Genomic DNA, 15,078 nt, shown 5'->3' with positions numbered 1-15,078 from the left:
CTTTCGACAAGAAGGAGCAGCGGCTCAAATGACCTCGATGACACAGCAACTTCAGGGAATGAGTACCTTGCCCGGTATGGGGACACCGGGGCCCCCCTCTGGAGCCAGACATGCGGGGGAGCTCGCCGTCTGGTGGCCAGGCCTTGGGCCATGGGGCCTGGTCGGGCTCAGCCCAAATGAATAACATGGGGTCGCCACCCTGTGGATTTATTACTCTTATAATAAGTTATGTTTTGTTCTGTGCATTAAATTTCGTTGTATTTATTTACAATGACAATAAAATGAACTGAAGTGGATTGAACTGAATTATGCAATGGTTTCAACTGTATGTGGCCCATAAACTAAAATGAGTTTGACGCCCCTGCAATAAATAGTTTGCGATGCGATACTGTTACAATCCAGTAGGTGGCGGAAATGCGATGCAAACCGCCATGACACCCTACAGAAGAAGAAGATGAACTAGCATCACTTGTCTCACATGCCAACTGATAATGTAAACCGTTATTAACCAACAAAATGATGCGTCCTTCGTTCAACCCACCTTTCATTAAACCCAGAGCAGCTGCTCCAGTGTACAAACAACAACAACAGCCGCCTGGAAGGTAAATTAGCTCAGTGCCTCAGTCCGAAAAACACGAAACGTTAGCTAAAGTGTTGAACGTTAATCTGTTTGAGAAAGTTTCAGATTAACAGCGTCGAGTAAAGTGCCCGTTGGATTAGATTATAACAGTGTGTTTTTGCCGACTGGATACTGAGGGTACATGTCGTTAGACTGTCGCTACCCCAAACATTATTAGCAGCCAACTGTAGCTATGTAGCTAAAGCTAACAGCTAAGCTAGCTAAGTTTGTTTGCCTGATTTGTTGATATTAGCATTGATAAAAGACCACATTGCCTTCAGCCTGCCTTGCTATTTTTTATTGTATTGACTCAGTTAATATTATTGCACTGTTATATCACCCCCCCCCCCCCCCCCCCTCCTGTTTTCTGGGATGAACAGGATACCCCATGACTTCAGAGAGGCTATGATACATATCCCAATGAAGCTAGCAGCAGACAAGTCAAACATCAGGACACCTGACTTGGCAGCTCCGACACACAAAAAACAGAAACCTGCAGGTAAATCTTGTGGACATTAAAGCGCACATAAATAGAGGCACACTGCATCAACACCATGAAAGACCACAGCAAAGGTTTTGCAAGTCTGAGCTCATTTACTCCAAATTACTTGGATTTAACATCACAACTGATCACTTAGTAAGTCATGCATGTCTACTTCCCTGATTTTAGGGATGCACATCTAAACTGTATATATTAAAAACATTTTAGGTCTAAAAGCCCAACTAGGGACAAAAATTGAAAATTGGCAATAGCTATAAACTCTCTATGCGACACATAGTCCCATGCTCTGTATTGGTACTATGTTAAATTGCATCGTCCCTATCAAATAAAAAAATAAATATTCCATGACTGAAAAGAAGCAGAGAGAAGAAAACAGTATTATTTCACCAGTCCCTCTCTTAAAATACAAATGATCAGAATGAATAGATGGCCTGTCAGTGACAGTTAATAACCAGTACTTAGAGTAACTTCAGAAAAATAAATAAATAAATAAACAGAGAAGAATACACAATGTCCCCTTCAACAAGGGAACAGCTCCTACACGACAACTTCATATAGCCTAATTGTTATTTCTTTATACATTTTCTTAAACTGAAAAATATTTAGACAACCCTGTAGAGAATTCCACAGTTTACCGCCCACCACTGAAGTACATATCTGTTTTAATGTAGTCCGTGCAAACTGGTGCTTAAAGTGAAATTTTCTTTGATGCTCGTCGTCCTCTGAAATAAAAACAAACAACTTTTGTAAAAAGGTAACACTCTGCATTTTGCTTCATATATGATTATAAGTGTCCACAACTCAACTAAGTCTCTAAGTTACAGGTGTCCTGACTTGATCAACAGTCTGTTGGTGTGTTCTCTTGGATCTACTTTATGAATAATTCTTACTGCTCTTTTCTGTAATATAACCAATGGCTTCATGTTACTCATGCATGTGTGTCCCCACAACACAATGTACACATTCACTGGACAAAATAAGAAAACTGCTACAACTAATGTTCATGTAAAACATGCTATGTTTATTTTCTATTTAACATTTTCAAACAAAATTGTAATATACATCCTACTTTAACCATCTGAGATGATGTTCTCCCTGATGCAGTCCTGACAACAGCCATAACCAGGACAAATGTGACCTATTTTAACTAATTAAAGTTGCATAATGTAAGCGGCGGCACGGTGGTGTGGTGGTTAGCACTGTCAACTCAGCAAGAGGGCTCCTGGTTCGATCCCGCGTGTCGGAGCCCTTCTGTGCAGAGTTTGCATGTTCTCCTCATGTCAGCGTGGGTTTTCTCTGAGTACTCCAGCTTCCTCCCACAGTCCAAAGACATGCAGGTTAATTGGTGACTCTAAATTGTCCGTAGGTGTGAATGTGAGTGTGAATGGTTGTGTGTTAGCCCTGTGATAGTCTGGCGACCTGTCCAGGGTGTACCCTGCCTCTCGCCCAATGTCAGCTGGGATAGGCTCCAGCCCCCCCGCGACCCTCAAGAGGATAAGTGGTTAGAAAATGGATGGATGGATAATGTAAGCATCATCTTATTGGCAGAAATGTTCAATCAGGTTGATACTGATAATCTATTTTAAAGTCTCTATCTGCTGATACTGATGGGCTGTGCATCCTTCCATGATTTGATTACTGTATGATGGGAACATCCTTTTACAAACAATAACTCATTACAGTAAACATCGTTTTTATATTTTGTGGGGCATTTTATGCCTTTATTAAACAGTAACTACTATATAGATGACAGGAAATGAGGTGGAGGATGTACTCAAACCATCGCACCTTAACACCATGGCCCCTGCATTGCCTCAGCCCGTATTATCTTTTGTCAAGTGACATCGTTGTTGAAAGATAATCCGTGAAAAAATTCAGTCTGCACTAAAACGCTTTAAAAAGTCGACAGATGTCTTAAATTCCATCCATTTTCATTTGCTTATCCGGGGCCGGGTCTCAGGGGCAGCAGGCCAAGCAAAGAACCCCAGATGTCCCTCTCCCCAGCAACGCTTTCCAGCTCCTCTTGGGGGACCCCAAGGTGTTCCCAGGCTAGAAGATACGTAATCCCTCCAGTGTGTTCTGGGTCTACCCCTGGGCTTCCTACCAGTGGGACGTGCCCAGAACACCTCTAATGGGCACAAACCACCTCAACTGACTCCTCTTAAATTCAATTTTATAAATATCAGGCTTTAAAAGTCATTCTTAAATTTGAACGTGTGAGGTCTTAGTTGCCACAAACGTTTTATCCAATTTCATTTATCCATCTTTTAATTTCTTTTTGCCAAAATGAGTTGAGCTCTAACATTTCTCATGTTAAAAATCTAAACACCTCAGAAGAGGGACCAAGTGTGCGTTCATCCAAGCAAAAATACTCATGTACAAGACGAAAAAAAACCTCACTGCAGAGCACAAAGTAAGTCTGCACACTGTGGGCTCCAAATCAATAGTTTAGATCTCTTCTCAAAAGAGAAATAAACAAATATTTAATCCTGCCACTGAACCTACTGTCTTTTTACTGTATACTTGTACTTACCTTCTGGCAAAATTTAGATTGATCTAACTCACTCTAAGAACCATATTCCTACATAAACCTTACCTCTGCTAGGGAAGACATGTATACTAATTACCTTTATACTTGCAAGGAGTGAATAAGAAAAATATTGTATGTCCAAATATCTGTCTTACATTTTTGTAAAGATTATTTTTATGGCTTTTTTGCCTTTATGAGATACCTGACAGGATGAGCATGAAAGGGGAAGAGAGAGGGGATGATATGCAGCAAAGGGCCACAGGTAGCAACCAAACCCAAGGCGTTACGGCTCTTTAAAAGCATTCAGTTTAAGTGTCTAATACCTGTAGACACCCTGAATGTAACATTGGCCAACATTAATGCAGATGTCACTTTGATGGATTTCTTATAACTGGCGCAAGTTTCAAAAGTATGGGGATCAGTATTGATTCTATACAGATTTCAGTGAAAAGCAATCTCTGCCTTAAGCTTTCTCTGAGTTGTGAAAGTGAAAAAAGTCAACAGAAATGAACCAAACACACCTTGCTTCAGTTCACTGTTAGCTGTAGGTATACATTACATATCTGAATCCGTCCAGTCTGTTTAAATAAGTTGTCTTAATGTTATTTACCTTTTGTATTACACAGGGAAATCCTCTGCTACTAAATGGAAGTCTTCATTCAAACCATTAGGAGACGAAGATGACTCTCTGGAAATGAGCCCTGGCAGTTCAGAAAGGTAAGCCAGTCAGTGATGTGTACAGTATATCGACAAAGTGTCAAGTAGAAAGTGAGATGTCTTACAGTCACACTCCAATGACATCCCACATTTGAGCCGTTAACTTTGTCATGTGGTGACTTGAAGTGTATGGGCTGTCTGAAGGTGACCTCGTTATATATTATTCCAGGTGGCCCCTTGAGGTAAAAGTGCAGGTGGCAGGAGATGCAGTGCTTCACTGAGTGCTAAAACAAATGTCACTAAATGTGCACAGCCTCTTAGTAGTTTTAACTCATTCCAGAATTTCTGTTTTTCCTTTTTCCCCACAGTTCATGTAGTTTCTTGGCACATTTATCGTATGTGTGAGCATTCAGTGCTTAAAGGGACAGTTCGGATCTTTTGAAGTGGGGTCGTATGAGGTATCCATAGTTGATGACATACTGTAGATGGCACCCCCAGTTTGGAGAAGCAGGCAGGTGTACTGACACAGAAGCTAAGCCATGTACTGCTTTGGACAGAGGCAGCAACAAAACATTTAAGCCACCTAAAAAAATCAATATCACTTTAAATTCTTGCTAATTTTTGGATTTTTTCACCGCTTTACCTCGCCGTTAGAGAGCCCTTTCTGACAGAGAATGGAGATGAAACTGAAACTTATCCATGCTCTTGTCAAAGCCACCAAACTCACTGACCAAAATCAGTAATTTTATGTTGCAGAACACAGGAGCTGCTGATCTACCACTGCCTCGATTGGTCAGTTAAATAGGTTTTGCTGCTGCCCCCGTCCACAGCAGTACACTGCTTAGTTACTGACTATAAAGTACCTCATACAACCCCACTTCAAAAATCCGAACTCTCCCTTTGATGGTATTATGTTCCTACAGATGATCTGTATAATAGTAAACACTAATCTCTCTTCCATCTCCCTCAGGCCTGAGATTTATGATCCTTATGACCCTGTCTCGACAGACTCTGACGAAGAGACGCTACAGTCCCAAAACCATAGTCAATCCCCACCTGATCATGATAACAGCCTGGAACGTGAGCGTTTGTCTCCAGGTAGAGGCTCCAGTAAAAAACGCCGCTGGGGCACAAACTACTCTGAGTCAGTGAGCAAACCCCTCGGCAGACGTGACTTTAGCCCTGAATCCAGACACACTGAGAGGCGGAGTCTCAGTCCAGGTCATAGACTGCCTGAACGACGTGCTTATAGCCCCAACACTGAATCACTTGACATACCAGTTCTCAACCACAGGGACTGTAGCCCTGACAGGCATATTCCTGGCTCCTCCACCCAACGGTTTCCTGCATCTTATGGAGGACAGAGGACCAATGGAGAGGAGAGGATAATCCCTGAATACTGGAGAGAGGTACGACTGAAAGTTTGATTTATAAATGTAAATATTTATACAGTATTTATTCTGTGGTTATATACAGTCTTGAGTTGAAGACTTAAACAGAATACAGGATATATTTGTCGTACATATTTATTAATTTGCAGTGATGACACTGTGATACTTGGCACCAATTAGAGCCCATTCTCTCCTCTGTAGATGGCCACTACTGTTAGATTATCCCCACCCAGGCGGGACTATCAGCGTCCATTGGAATACATGGGAACAGGTAAATTACTGTAATGTCCCACCATTTCAAATGAAAGGTTCAGTGTGTAGGATTTAATGGAAATATTGGTAGAAATTAAATATAATTTTCTTAACGTAAATGTTTTTTAGTAGTGCCTGAAACTAAGATTCCTCGTGTTTTTGTTACCTCAGAATGAGCCGTTTATATTTACATACAGAGCGGATCCTCTTCCACTGAGTCCTGCATATTGTTTCTACAGTAGCCCAGAGCGGACAAACCAATCACTGGCTCTAAAAGGTCCATATGCGTTTTTCGTGCCGGCCACCTTGCTTGGCACACAAGAGAAGTTTCAGTTGGTTGCAGTCTGCAACCTCACCACTAGATGCCACTAAATCCTACACACTACTTCTTTAAGTATAGGAGAAATAAATGTAGGAGATAACAAATTTAAAGTATATTTTGGTAACCCAGTAATCGCTTTTGAATGAGTGAAGCAGAGAGTTTTTTCCATGTGTACATGTGTTTCCTCTGTTAACTTAATAACAATAATAATTCTGTGTAAAATGTTGTTCTACAGGACTGGACCAAATCACACCTTCCACAGAGGGGCCAAGAAACAGGAGCATGAATATAATAATGAACGAGTAAGAACCAAGGATATTGATGCCCAATTGGTTGAAGATGTTAGATGTAGAGTTTTCATATTAGACTCACTGGCCATAGCAATACACATGTTAACATTTTCATTTTGTCTCCAGAGCTATGACTCGGGCATTTTTATATAATTCACTGGTTTACATTTTATTAAGGCGTAAAGTTACACATACTTAAGAGCGGGCTGCTTTGAGTGACAGGCTGTCTGCTGATAGTGTCCTTGGCTCCTCAGTCAGATCCACCCCTCGCTCCTGCACAGTGCCATCCTCACGCCCAAATATGGTCACTTATGGCTCCAAAAAAAAACCAAGATGGCGACAGACGTAATCCCAAACTCGAAATTTCAAAATGAGAGCTTAAAAAACCAATGAGTGACGTCACAGCAGCTACGTCTATTATTTTACAGTCTGTGGTCAGGACAGGGAAGTCCTGAGTCAAATCCTAAAGTTCGAGTTTCATATCCTGTACAAGTCATAATGTGCTCATCACCAACTGTAATGCCATTTCAACAACAAAGTAATAATATATTAAATTAACAAAAATCATGAATGCTTTTAATAATTTGTGTTTATTTGTTAAAATAAGTTTGTTGGAAGTTGTTTGATATCCGTCTGTAATGTTCAACCCAAACATTTTGCATACTGAAATTCATTTTTTGTGACCACCACATACTTTTTGTAGGCAAACAAAATTATATTTAGTATTTTTTCAACTGGCACTCAGTAACCTAACACTAGTTCTTTCATGGTTCTCTTGTGTAATGTGTGTGGACGCTGTCGACAGATTGCTTCAGACAAAGTGGATCATCTGGGAAATTAAGTGTCGTTTTGCTGGGAATAAACAGTGCTAATGTTAGCTGATTGAGGAAATGAAGGGAAATTAATTGATCTATAGCACACTAACTCTCTTATTAGCTGTCATCAGCTAATATGTTAATCTAATTGGCCAAATTAAATAAACTCCACTTGTCTTGCGCGAATGTGCTTGACAGCTCAGTCTTTTTGTAACTAAAATATGTCAGTAAAAAATGTGGGCATGCCACTGCAGCTATAAACACATTGTGATGCAGTGTAAACATGAGGTGAAGGAACAAGGTGAGACGGAGAGAACAGAGTGAGCGTTGATACTGATAACATGTCGTACCAACTGCTTTAAAACTTTGCCAACTCCTTGTTTAGATCCTACAGATGTTAGCCACTTAAGCTTCAACTAACACTCCAACAAAGCAGCACTTATTATGATGTCAGAGCTCTGCTGAACTGATGGACGACTGATCGAGTCTTGTTGGCTCAATGGGGGTTTGTTTTGAATAAAGATTTATAACCTAATATGGACACTGGGTGAGAGGCAGGGTACACCCTGGACAGGTCACCAGACTATCACAGGGCTGACACATAGAGACAGACAACCATTCACACTCACATTCACAGTTACGGACAATTTAAAGTCACCAGTTAACCTGCATGTTTTTGAACTGTGGGAGGAAGCTGGAGTACCCTGAGAAAACCCACGCTGACACGAGGAGAACATGCAAACTCCGTACAGGGCTAGATTAAAGAACGAGATATAACAAGAACAAAAATTATGACAATAAAATACAATAAAATAGATTTAAAAACAATAATAAGATGATGAAATAGTTCAAAGCTAGACTAAAAACCAGATAAAATAGATTGTAAGGACAAAACAAACAAATGAAATAGAAAAAAAGGATAAAAATATAGAATAAAATAACATAAAATAAAATAGAATAACATTTCAAAATATAAATACAATAAAATAAGTGAATAAAATAATGTAAATAATGACTCTAAGCCAGTGCTTCCCAACTGGTGGGTCGCAGGTCCATTCTGAATGAACCGCCAGTGACTCTCCAACATGTCAGGTTTGTAAAAAAACGCACTTTATTTTGAAATAAAGTGAATTTTCAGCACAGGTTTTTTCTTTTGAAGTTCTGTTTCCTGCTGTAGAGTGAGTGACTAACAGATAGCTACTTGACAGAGACAGCAAACTAGCTTGAGACACGGCCAAACGCAAGTATGACACTGAATATATTAAACTGTGTGGACCTTGAACTAATGACTATGGAGAAATCTGGACCCTGTGGCTGGACCAGTTTGGAACCACTGGTCTAAGCCATTCCTAATCAAAAAGGTTTTAAGTTTTCGTTTAAAAATGAATGTCTTAATATTTTTCTTTTAGGAGCCCAATCGCCTGTGACCTTTGTGACGTAGAGTTAGCCAACGGTCGGGAGCTGGAGGATCACCTGGAGAGCAAGATTCACTGGGACACGCTGGAGTACATCCAGCAGCACAACGATTATGATGATCTGACTATAGCCTTCCTACAGGTCAGATAATACATAGTATGGTTAAATACTGTACATTCTGCTGAACATTTCTGGGTTGAATTCTCAGTTTGTGCAGCAGTGTTCTACTTCTTTCCACCAGTTCTTTGTTTTAAGCCTAAATTTAACGTAAAATGTCAAAACAAGTTTGTTTTTATGTCTTTAGGAAGTCATGCTGTATAAAAGCCATCAGTGCAGCCGAGCTATAGAGGACAGTGCACTTAAAGGTAAATAACTTTGGGTGCACCCCAAGTCTCCTTACTGGTATTACTTTTTAATATGATCTGAAAAATTCATATCGTGATACTGGCGATATTTCAACTTGTTGACATATTGACGTCACAATGTTACCCATGGCAACAACAAGCATGGCTGAAAGCAAAATTATTACAGACTCCGCGGTGGTTCCAAAATGAGCAGCAGCTTCAGTAGTGTGGAATAAACGGTGGCGTCCTGAATGTTTTATGAATAGCCCCGGACTTCTCAGACTCTTTTAGTGACTTACCACTCAGAGGGAACTCATTCAGCGGCTCCTCTGGCAGCAGCACAGTGTCTCTCCCTCTCCTCTCTCACCGTGCACACACGGGAGTCAGTGTCGTCAGGTGATTTTGTCATAAACCTTTGGTAATGTAAACCTACGTGAGGCTCACAGCTTGCCCACTCCTACTGGGGATGCATGGAGAGACTCAGGGAAAACATGCAAGGAGAGAGGAAACAAGGAAATACGTTTTTAGAGAAATGAAACATCCTTTCCTCTGACCCATCACTTAAGGCTACGTCTGATTTTGATGATGGCAGCAGCAACTGATCATAGCTGGATCAGCTGTCAGGCGGCTTTAACAGCCGTAGAAACCTTTGATGGAGTCTGTGTCTGCACATGTGCACTGTGCCAACACTAATGGGGAGACACAGTTATCAGGGTCAGGGCAGCAGTGTGCTCTCTGTAGCTTGTTACCTGTTAAACCAACACCTGCTCAGAGGCACAGGAACCATTCCTACAGGCAAAATACATTTATATTATGTATTAATTATCCAAATTTATTAATATTCTGTTTGTGAATTCTTTATTTAGTAACCCAGAATATACTTATGTTGTCTTTTGAACACTGGAAATTATTTTTCAGGCTAAATGTTTCAGGGAAAAGTGAAATTATGTAACTCATCAAACCAGATGCTCAGGCATTAAAAGCCTCACGTGTGACTGAATGGAAATGATGATTAATGATGTAAAAAGTGTTTCTTGCTGACAGACAGACTCTCTGACTTTAATTGTACCCATAATTAAGGTTAATGGCGTAAATAACGTCATAAAAAGGAAAATCTCTGATAAGTAAAGTTGTTTTTGTTCAGGTTTTCAACTGGATGATGAATCAGAAAACAAAATATCAAACTTGGGAGTGATACAGTTGAGATCAATCTGTCTTCACTCTGGTATGAAACTCCAGAGGTGTTGTGAGGTATCAAATCAATACCATCAGCCGCAGCATGCGATCAATAACTGACATCAAATAGGGAGGCACATCGGCCAGTAAAAGACTTCCGCAAAAGCTGCTCTCATGTGCACTCGCTCATCACTCCTCAGAGAAGAAATAAGACCTTTAAGATGGCCTTCAGGATGGCACACCAGAGCGACCTCTAGTCTGAGTGAGGAGATATCAAATACCAGACTTGGGATGCACCCTTTGTCAAAAACCAAGAAAGACATGCGCTGTCTTATTATCGGTATCTTCTGTTTTCAGACAAACAAAGCCTAAATGCAGTCTGATCTTTGTTTTTTTCAGCTCTGCAGGAAAATGACCACATGACAAAGGTCGAAATGTTCCACTGTGCGGCTTGCAGTGTCTTCGTACCCACATCTGCATCGTCAGTGCAGACTCACATTACCTCTCAGGAGCACCTCTCCAACACAAAGGTAACACTGCTGTAAAATAGCGCAACAATCCGTTTCTTGAAGTTTCAAATCTCTGTTTTCATTTTTTGTAAATTCAACATTTACCCTGGAAGAGATGATTCACAACTGGTGACGAATGTGTGATTTCCTGAAGGAGTTTCAGGTGCGGCAGAGACACTCTTGCCTCGACAAAGCAGACACCATGATGAAGATGCTGAAACCTCAGTTTGAACACTTCCTGAAGGTATTTTGCAATAGTGAACATTTCAGACGTTTTCAAACACATCAAAAGAACAGAGCATAGAAAATACAGGGAGGAACATCTGTCAAAAAAATATTTCCGTAAATTATAAATTTGCACACTCAGTGTACTTATTGGTTCCCTCAATTTAGCAGTTAATTCTCTTATGTAATATATCATGAATGACATAATTAATTCCCTGAAGTTAATAGCATTATCGCTTTAATTCCATTTTTTACATGGCACTTGAACTAGGGACTGCTTGGACACAGTTCAATTTTATTGTGTTTTGGAATCACCAAACATGGGCATATTTTAATTTTTGGCCAAGTAACACAACATGCTATCTCTAACAGTCATCAGCTAATGTGTATAATGTCATTTCAGATCTTAGTTTGGTTTTATGTCGGCACAAATTATTAATTTAAAGGAACAAAGTCAGTTATTTGCAATTCAGTACAAACAACTAAAAGAAACCAAGTAAACTGGTTATTGATTGGCTGTATTTACCAATGCAAATGAAAAGTTATTCCAAATGGGGGAGAAAGGGTTTGCAGCCTGTGGCCAGTCACATGCAGCATTAAAAGATCAGATACTTAATTCTTTTTTTGTACAACCCAAGTCAAATATGTACAGAAGTGCGATATAAAAGTAGTGGGAAATTATACAAGTATCAAATAAATGACTATAAAAGGATGAAGGCTAGTTCCCACAGTTATTTTTCCCAGCAGAAATCTGTGGGGGTAATGGAAGGAAACATCTGGCATTTGTGTGCCTGTCTTAAAGGGACATTTCACCCCAAAATCAAAAATACATATTTATTCCCCCTCTCTGTGGTGTTATTTAATAATCTAGATTGATTTATCGTGAGTTGCAGAGTGGAGATGTCAGCCGTAGAGATGTCTGCTTTCTCTCCAATGTAATGGAACTTGTAGTGCTCAAAGTGCCAAAAAAATTAATTTCAAAAACTCAACAGTAATGTCTCTTTACAGAAATCAGGATTTGGTTGCTCAAGATAATCCACAGCCCTTGTTGTGAGCAGTTTCATGTAGGAACTATTTTCTTTCCTCCGAACTACACCTGCCAACCGCATCACCACGCAGAAGGAATGAGAGGCTCGAGCTCATGACATTGCGAGATGTTAACATTAATGGTGTCCTCCATTGGCTGAGCTGTAATGTTAGCTAGTGCAAGGCCAAAACACATCGGCGACGAAAGCAGCGTGGAAAAAAAATATGCCCCTATTATTTTCTATGTACAACCCCAAACCAGTGGCGGCTAGACATGCATCAGCGCTCTTGGAGGCGCCACCCCGCAGCACTATACGCCACTATCCTTTTTTCAGCCTCTCTACTGCCGGAATTAAATGCATTTTTCTCCCACTCGCTCTCTGCTTGTACATACCAGCTCCTGTAGCAGCTCTTTTTCACTGCTCCTTTGGCAGCTTGACTCCTCTCCTCACCACTGCTGTATAAAGAGAGCTCTGTAGATGTTGCTGTGTTTCGTTTGTGACGGAGAATGGATTGAGACATGTTGTCAACGGTAGGGTCTGGAGGATTTTCCAGTTGCTGTTTGTAAACACACATTCAAATTTGGCCCCTCCTATCAGGCTCAACTCTCCCGGGTGTACGGAGCCCGGAGGTACGGAAAAAGGCTTCACAGAAGAGGTTCAGGCAAGGCTCGCGCTGGTGCACGCTCGGGCACGGCACCTGCGCTCTCTCATTGGCTGGGGAAATCTCCGCCCAGAAGCGGTCCAAGCTCACAAAAACATCAAAATACAGTTAAAGGGCAGGAGCTCTACAAACAGAGTCACCACCACATGAGTAGAAGCCCATAGGTGATGATTAAGCAGGATTTCATTTGTATATGTCTATATTTTGTTTTGTTTGAAAATCCTCCAGATCCTACCTTTAAGGTTGATTAGTATCCCAAGCAAAACGACCCACAGTCCTGACATTATAAAGACAATGGCCAAAAAGATATTGCCTGACGAGTTATAGCTCTGGAGATTGTCTCGTCATGTGAGAGATCAAGTTTAATTAGGGGCTGTCCAGACATTCTTTTATGGTAATGCAGAAGTAGAAGAGGTACAAATCTTTCAGTAAAAGTAGTAATAACCTTATGTGGTCGTCTGTTGACAAGCTGCAGCGCGACGCATCCAGTGTGTACTAGGGGCGGCACTTGATGCGCGACATGACGCACTGTTCCATGGCAGCACTGGTGTGTTTTCAGCTTTAGTGGTGCTAGGTGAGCTAGCAGTAGATCATAGACTGTAAAAATAATGCACGTAGCTACCATGACGTCACCTATTGGTTTGTGGACTCCCGCTTTGAGGCCTCGAGTTCGTCATTTTGGCTGTTGCCATCTTGGTTTTTGGTGCCAGAAGTGACCATATTTGGGCGAGAGGCTTGTGCTGTGGAGGAGCGATGGGTGGATCTGACTGAGAAGCCAAGGACACTATTTGCCAACAGTCTGGCACTCAAACAGCTGCCCTTTATTATGTGTAACATATAGCCTTAATAAAATATAAACAATTGAATTGTGTAAAAATTCACCCCCCGTACAGCTGTCATGACCTTATGTGGTCGTCTGTTGACAAGCTGCAGCGCAAAACCGTTTTTTGTACGTGGCTGTTAACGTGTTTATTTCTGCTGTACAGTTGGGGCATTTTAACATGGGGGTCTATGAGGATTGTCTCGCTTTTGGAGCCAGCCTCAAGTGGCCATTCAAAGAACTGCATCATTTTTTAGCCCCGGGGGATGCCGCTTGCAAGTTGATGCACGCGTCCTTCTGTGTGGTGGTTGAAAGAAAAAAGTTCTTACATGAAACTGTTCACAACAAGGTCCGTTGAGTTTTTCAAATGTATTTTTTGGTACTTTGTGCACCACAAGCTAAGTGCCATCTAGTTCCATTATATTGGAGAGAAGGCAGACTACTCTACTGCTGATATCTCCAACACTCGGCAACTCACACCAAAACAATTGACACTGATAAATAGCACTACAGGTAAGTGGAAAAATGTGTAGTTTAGATTTTGGGCTGAACTGTCCCTTTAAGTAATGCATTTGTCTTCAGTGGTGGTACACTCTATATAATTAGTAGCACTTAGCACACTAGGGTACTAATAGTACCCTCCAAGGCTACTGATAATTAAAATGGACTGCACTTGGACAACATCGAGCTCTGCAGATGCAGCTATCAGACGTTTCAGAACTGTTTGTTTTCTTCCAGGGTGGCAGCCCGTTTGAATGATGAAGTCACTGAAAGTCTCCAAAAATACTGTTTACACTGAGACGCTGTTTGCTGCAGATGAAGAACTATGGACTTAAGCCGCAATCACAACCACACGTTAATGCTGTGGCAACACTAATGTACAGGATATCGCCAAGAGAACATACTGTTTGTGTCATTCAGGATTTGTCTGAATAAACAGAAGCATCTTGAATCAAGGTTTGTTCACACTGTATGGATTTACTTCTATCTGTTCACACATGGTTTGTCATTTTACATTTCTCCCATATTAATGTTAGCTGCAGGTCTCCCGGGTCATCACCATTCAGTCACCGTAAAAATATCAAGTTTGTAATTTTGTAGATTTCTGCATTCAATGTTTTTATAATTTGTTAAAAAAAAGATTGAAAAACTCGACTTGTTTCTTTTTCTTTTTTTTTTTATTTAGAACAACACAAATGTTTTAAGCATTGTATCTGTGTGATATAGTACATTTAAAATTAAATTATTTCAAAACAGTATATTTAAACATTAAATATAGGTGACATGTATGAAAGGCATTGTCAGCACTGGCTGGGCCTGTTCGGTCTTTTTTTTTTTTCTTAACCACCTTCAGTTTTAATTTTGTATTTGTATTAGAAACAATGCAGTTACTGAAATACTATAAAACACTTTCTATGCATAACAAGTTTGCAGACACTTTTTCCTTTTGTTCTTGTATAGTTAACTGACTTTACCACTCATGTTTCCTGGAACTGCTTACCGTGAGCTTGCAGGTGCTGC

General features: G+C 40.6%; 1 protein-coding gene across 2 annotated transcripts; it reads left to right on the top strand.

Moving 5' to 3' along the window:
- Window positions 1–426: 426 nt before the first annotated feature.
- On the top strand, window positions 427–14,988 carry LOC126383239 (uncharacterized). 2 transcript variants are annotated; one of them, XM_050033738.1, is made up of 11 exons: window positions 427–602; window positions 1,000–1,118; window positions 4,278–4,368; window positions 5,279–5,717; window positions 5,901–5,970; window positions 6,509–6,575; window positions 8,788–8,935; window positions 9,099–9,159; window positions 10,714–10,844; window positions 10,978–11,067; window positions 14,296–14,988. In XM_050033738.1, the coding sequence occupies exons 1-11, from the start codon at window positions 517–519 to the stop codon at window positions 14,314–14,316; spliced, it is 1,323 nt and encodes a 440-aa protein (XP_049889695.1). In that variant the 5' UTR covers window positions 427–516; the 3' UTR covers window positions 14,317–14,988. The 2 variants fall into 2 exon arrangements, with proteins under 2 accessions (XP_049889695.1, XP_049889696.1); XM_050033739.1 differs by lacking the exon at window positions 1,000–1,118 and having other exon boundaries at window positions 465–602.
- The last annotated feature ends 90 nt before the right edge of the window (window positions 14,989–15,078 follow it).

The sequence above is a fragment of the Epinephelus moara genome, chromosome 21 (assembly GCF_006386435.1).
Source record: "Epinephelus moara isolate mb chromosome 21, YSFRI_EMoa_1.0, whole genome shotgun sequence".
NCBI classification, from domain to species: Eukaryota; Metazoa; Chordata; class Actinopteri; order Perciformes; family Serranidae; genus Epinephelus; species Epinephelus moara.
The sequence above is the reverse complement of the archived record's forward strand: the minus strand, read 5'-3'. Positions and strand labels throughout refer to the sequence as shown.

Coding starts and splice junctions, on each gene's coding strand:
- LOC126383239 (XM_050033738.1), top strand. CDS start 517: ATGATGCGTCCTTCGTTCAACCCACCTTTCATTAAACCCAGAGCAGCT. Junction 5,971..6,508: donor ATTGGAATACATGGGAACAG/GTAAATTACTGT, acceptor GTTGTTCTACAG/GACTGGACCAAATCACACCT. Junction 10,845..10,977: donor AGCACCTCTCCAACACAAAG/GTAACACTGCTG, acceptor GATTTCCTGAAG/GAGTTTCAGGTGCGGCAGAG.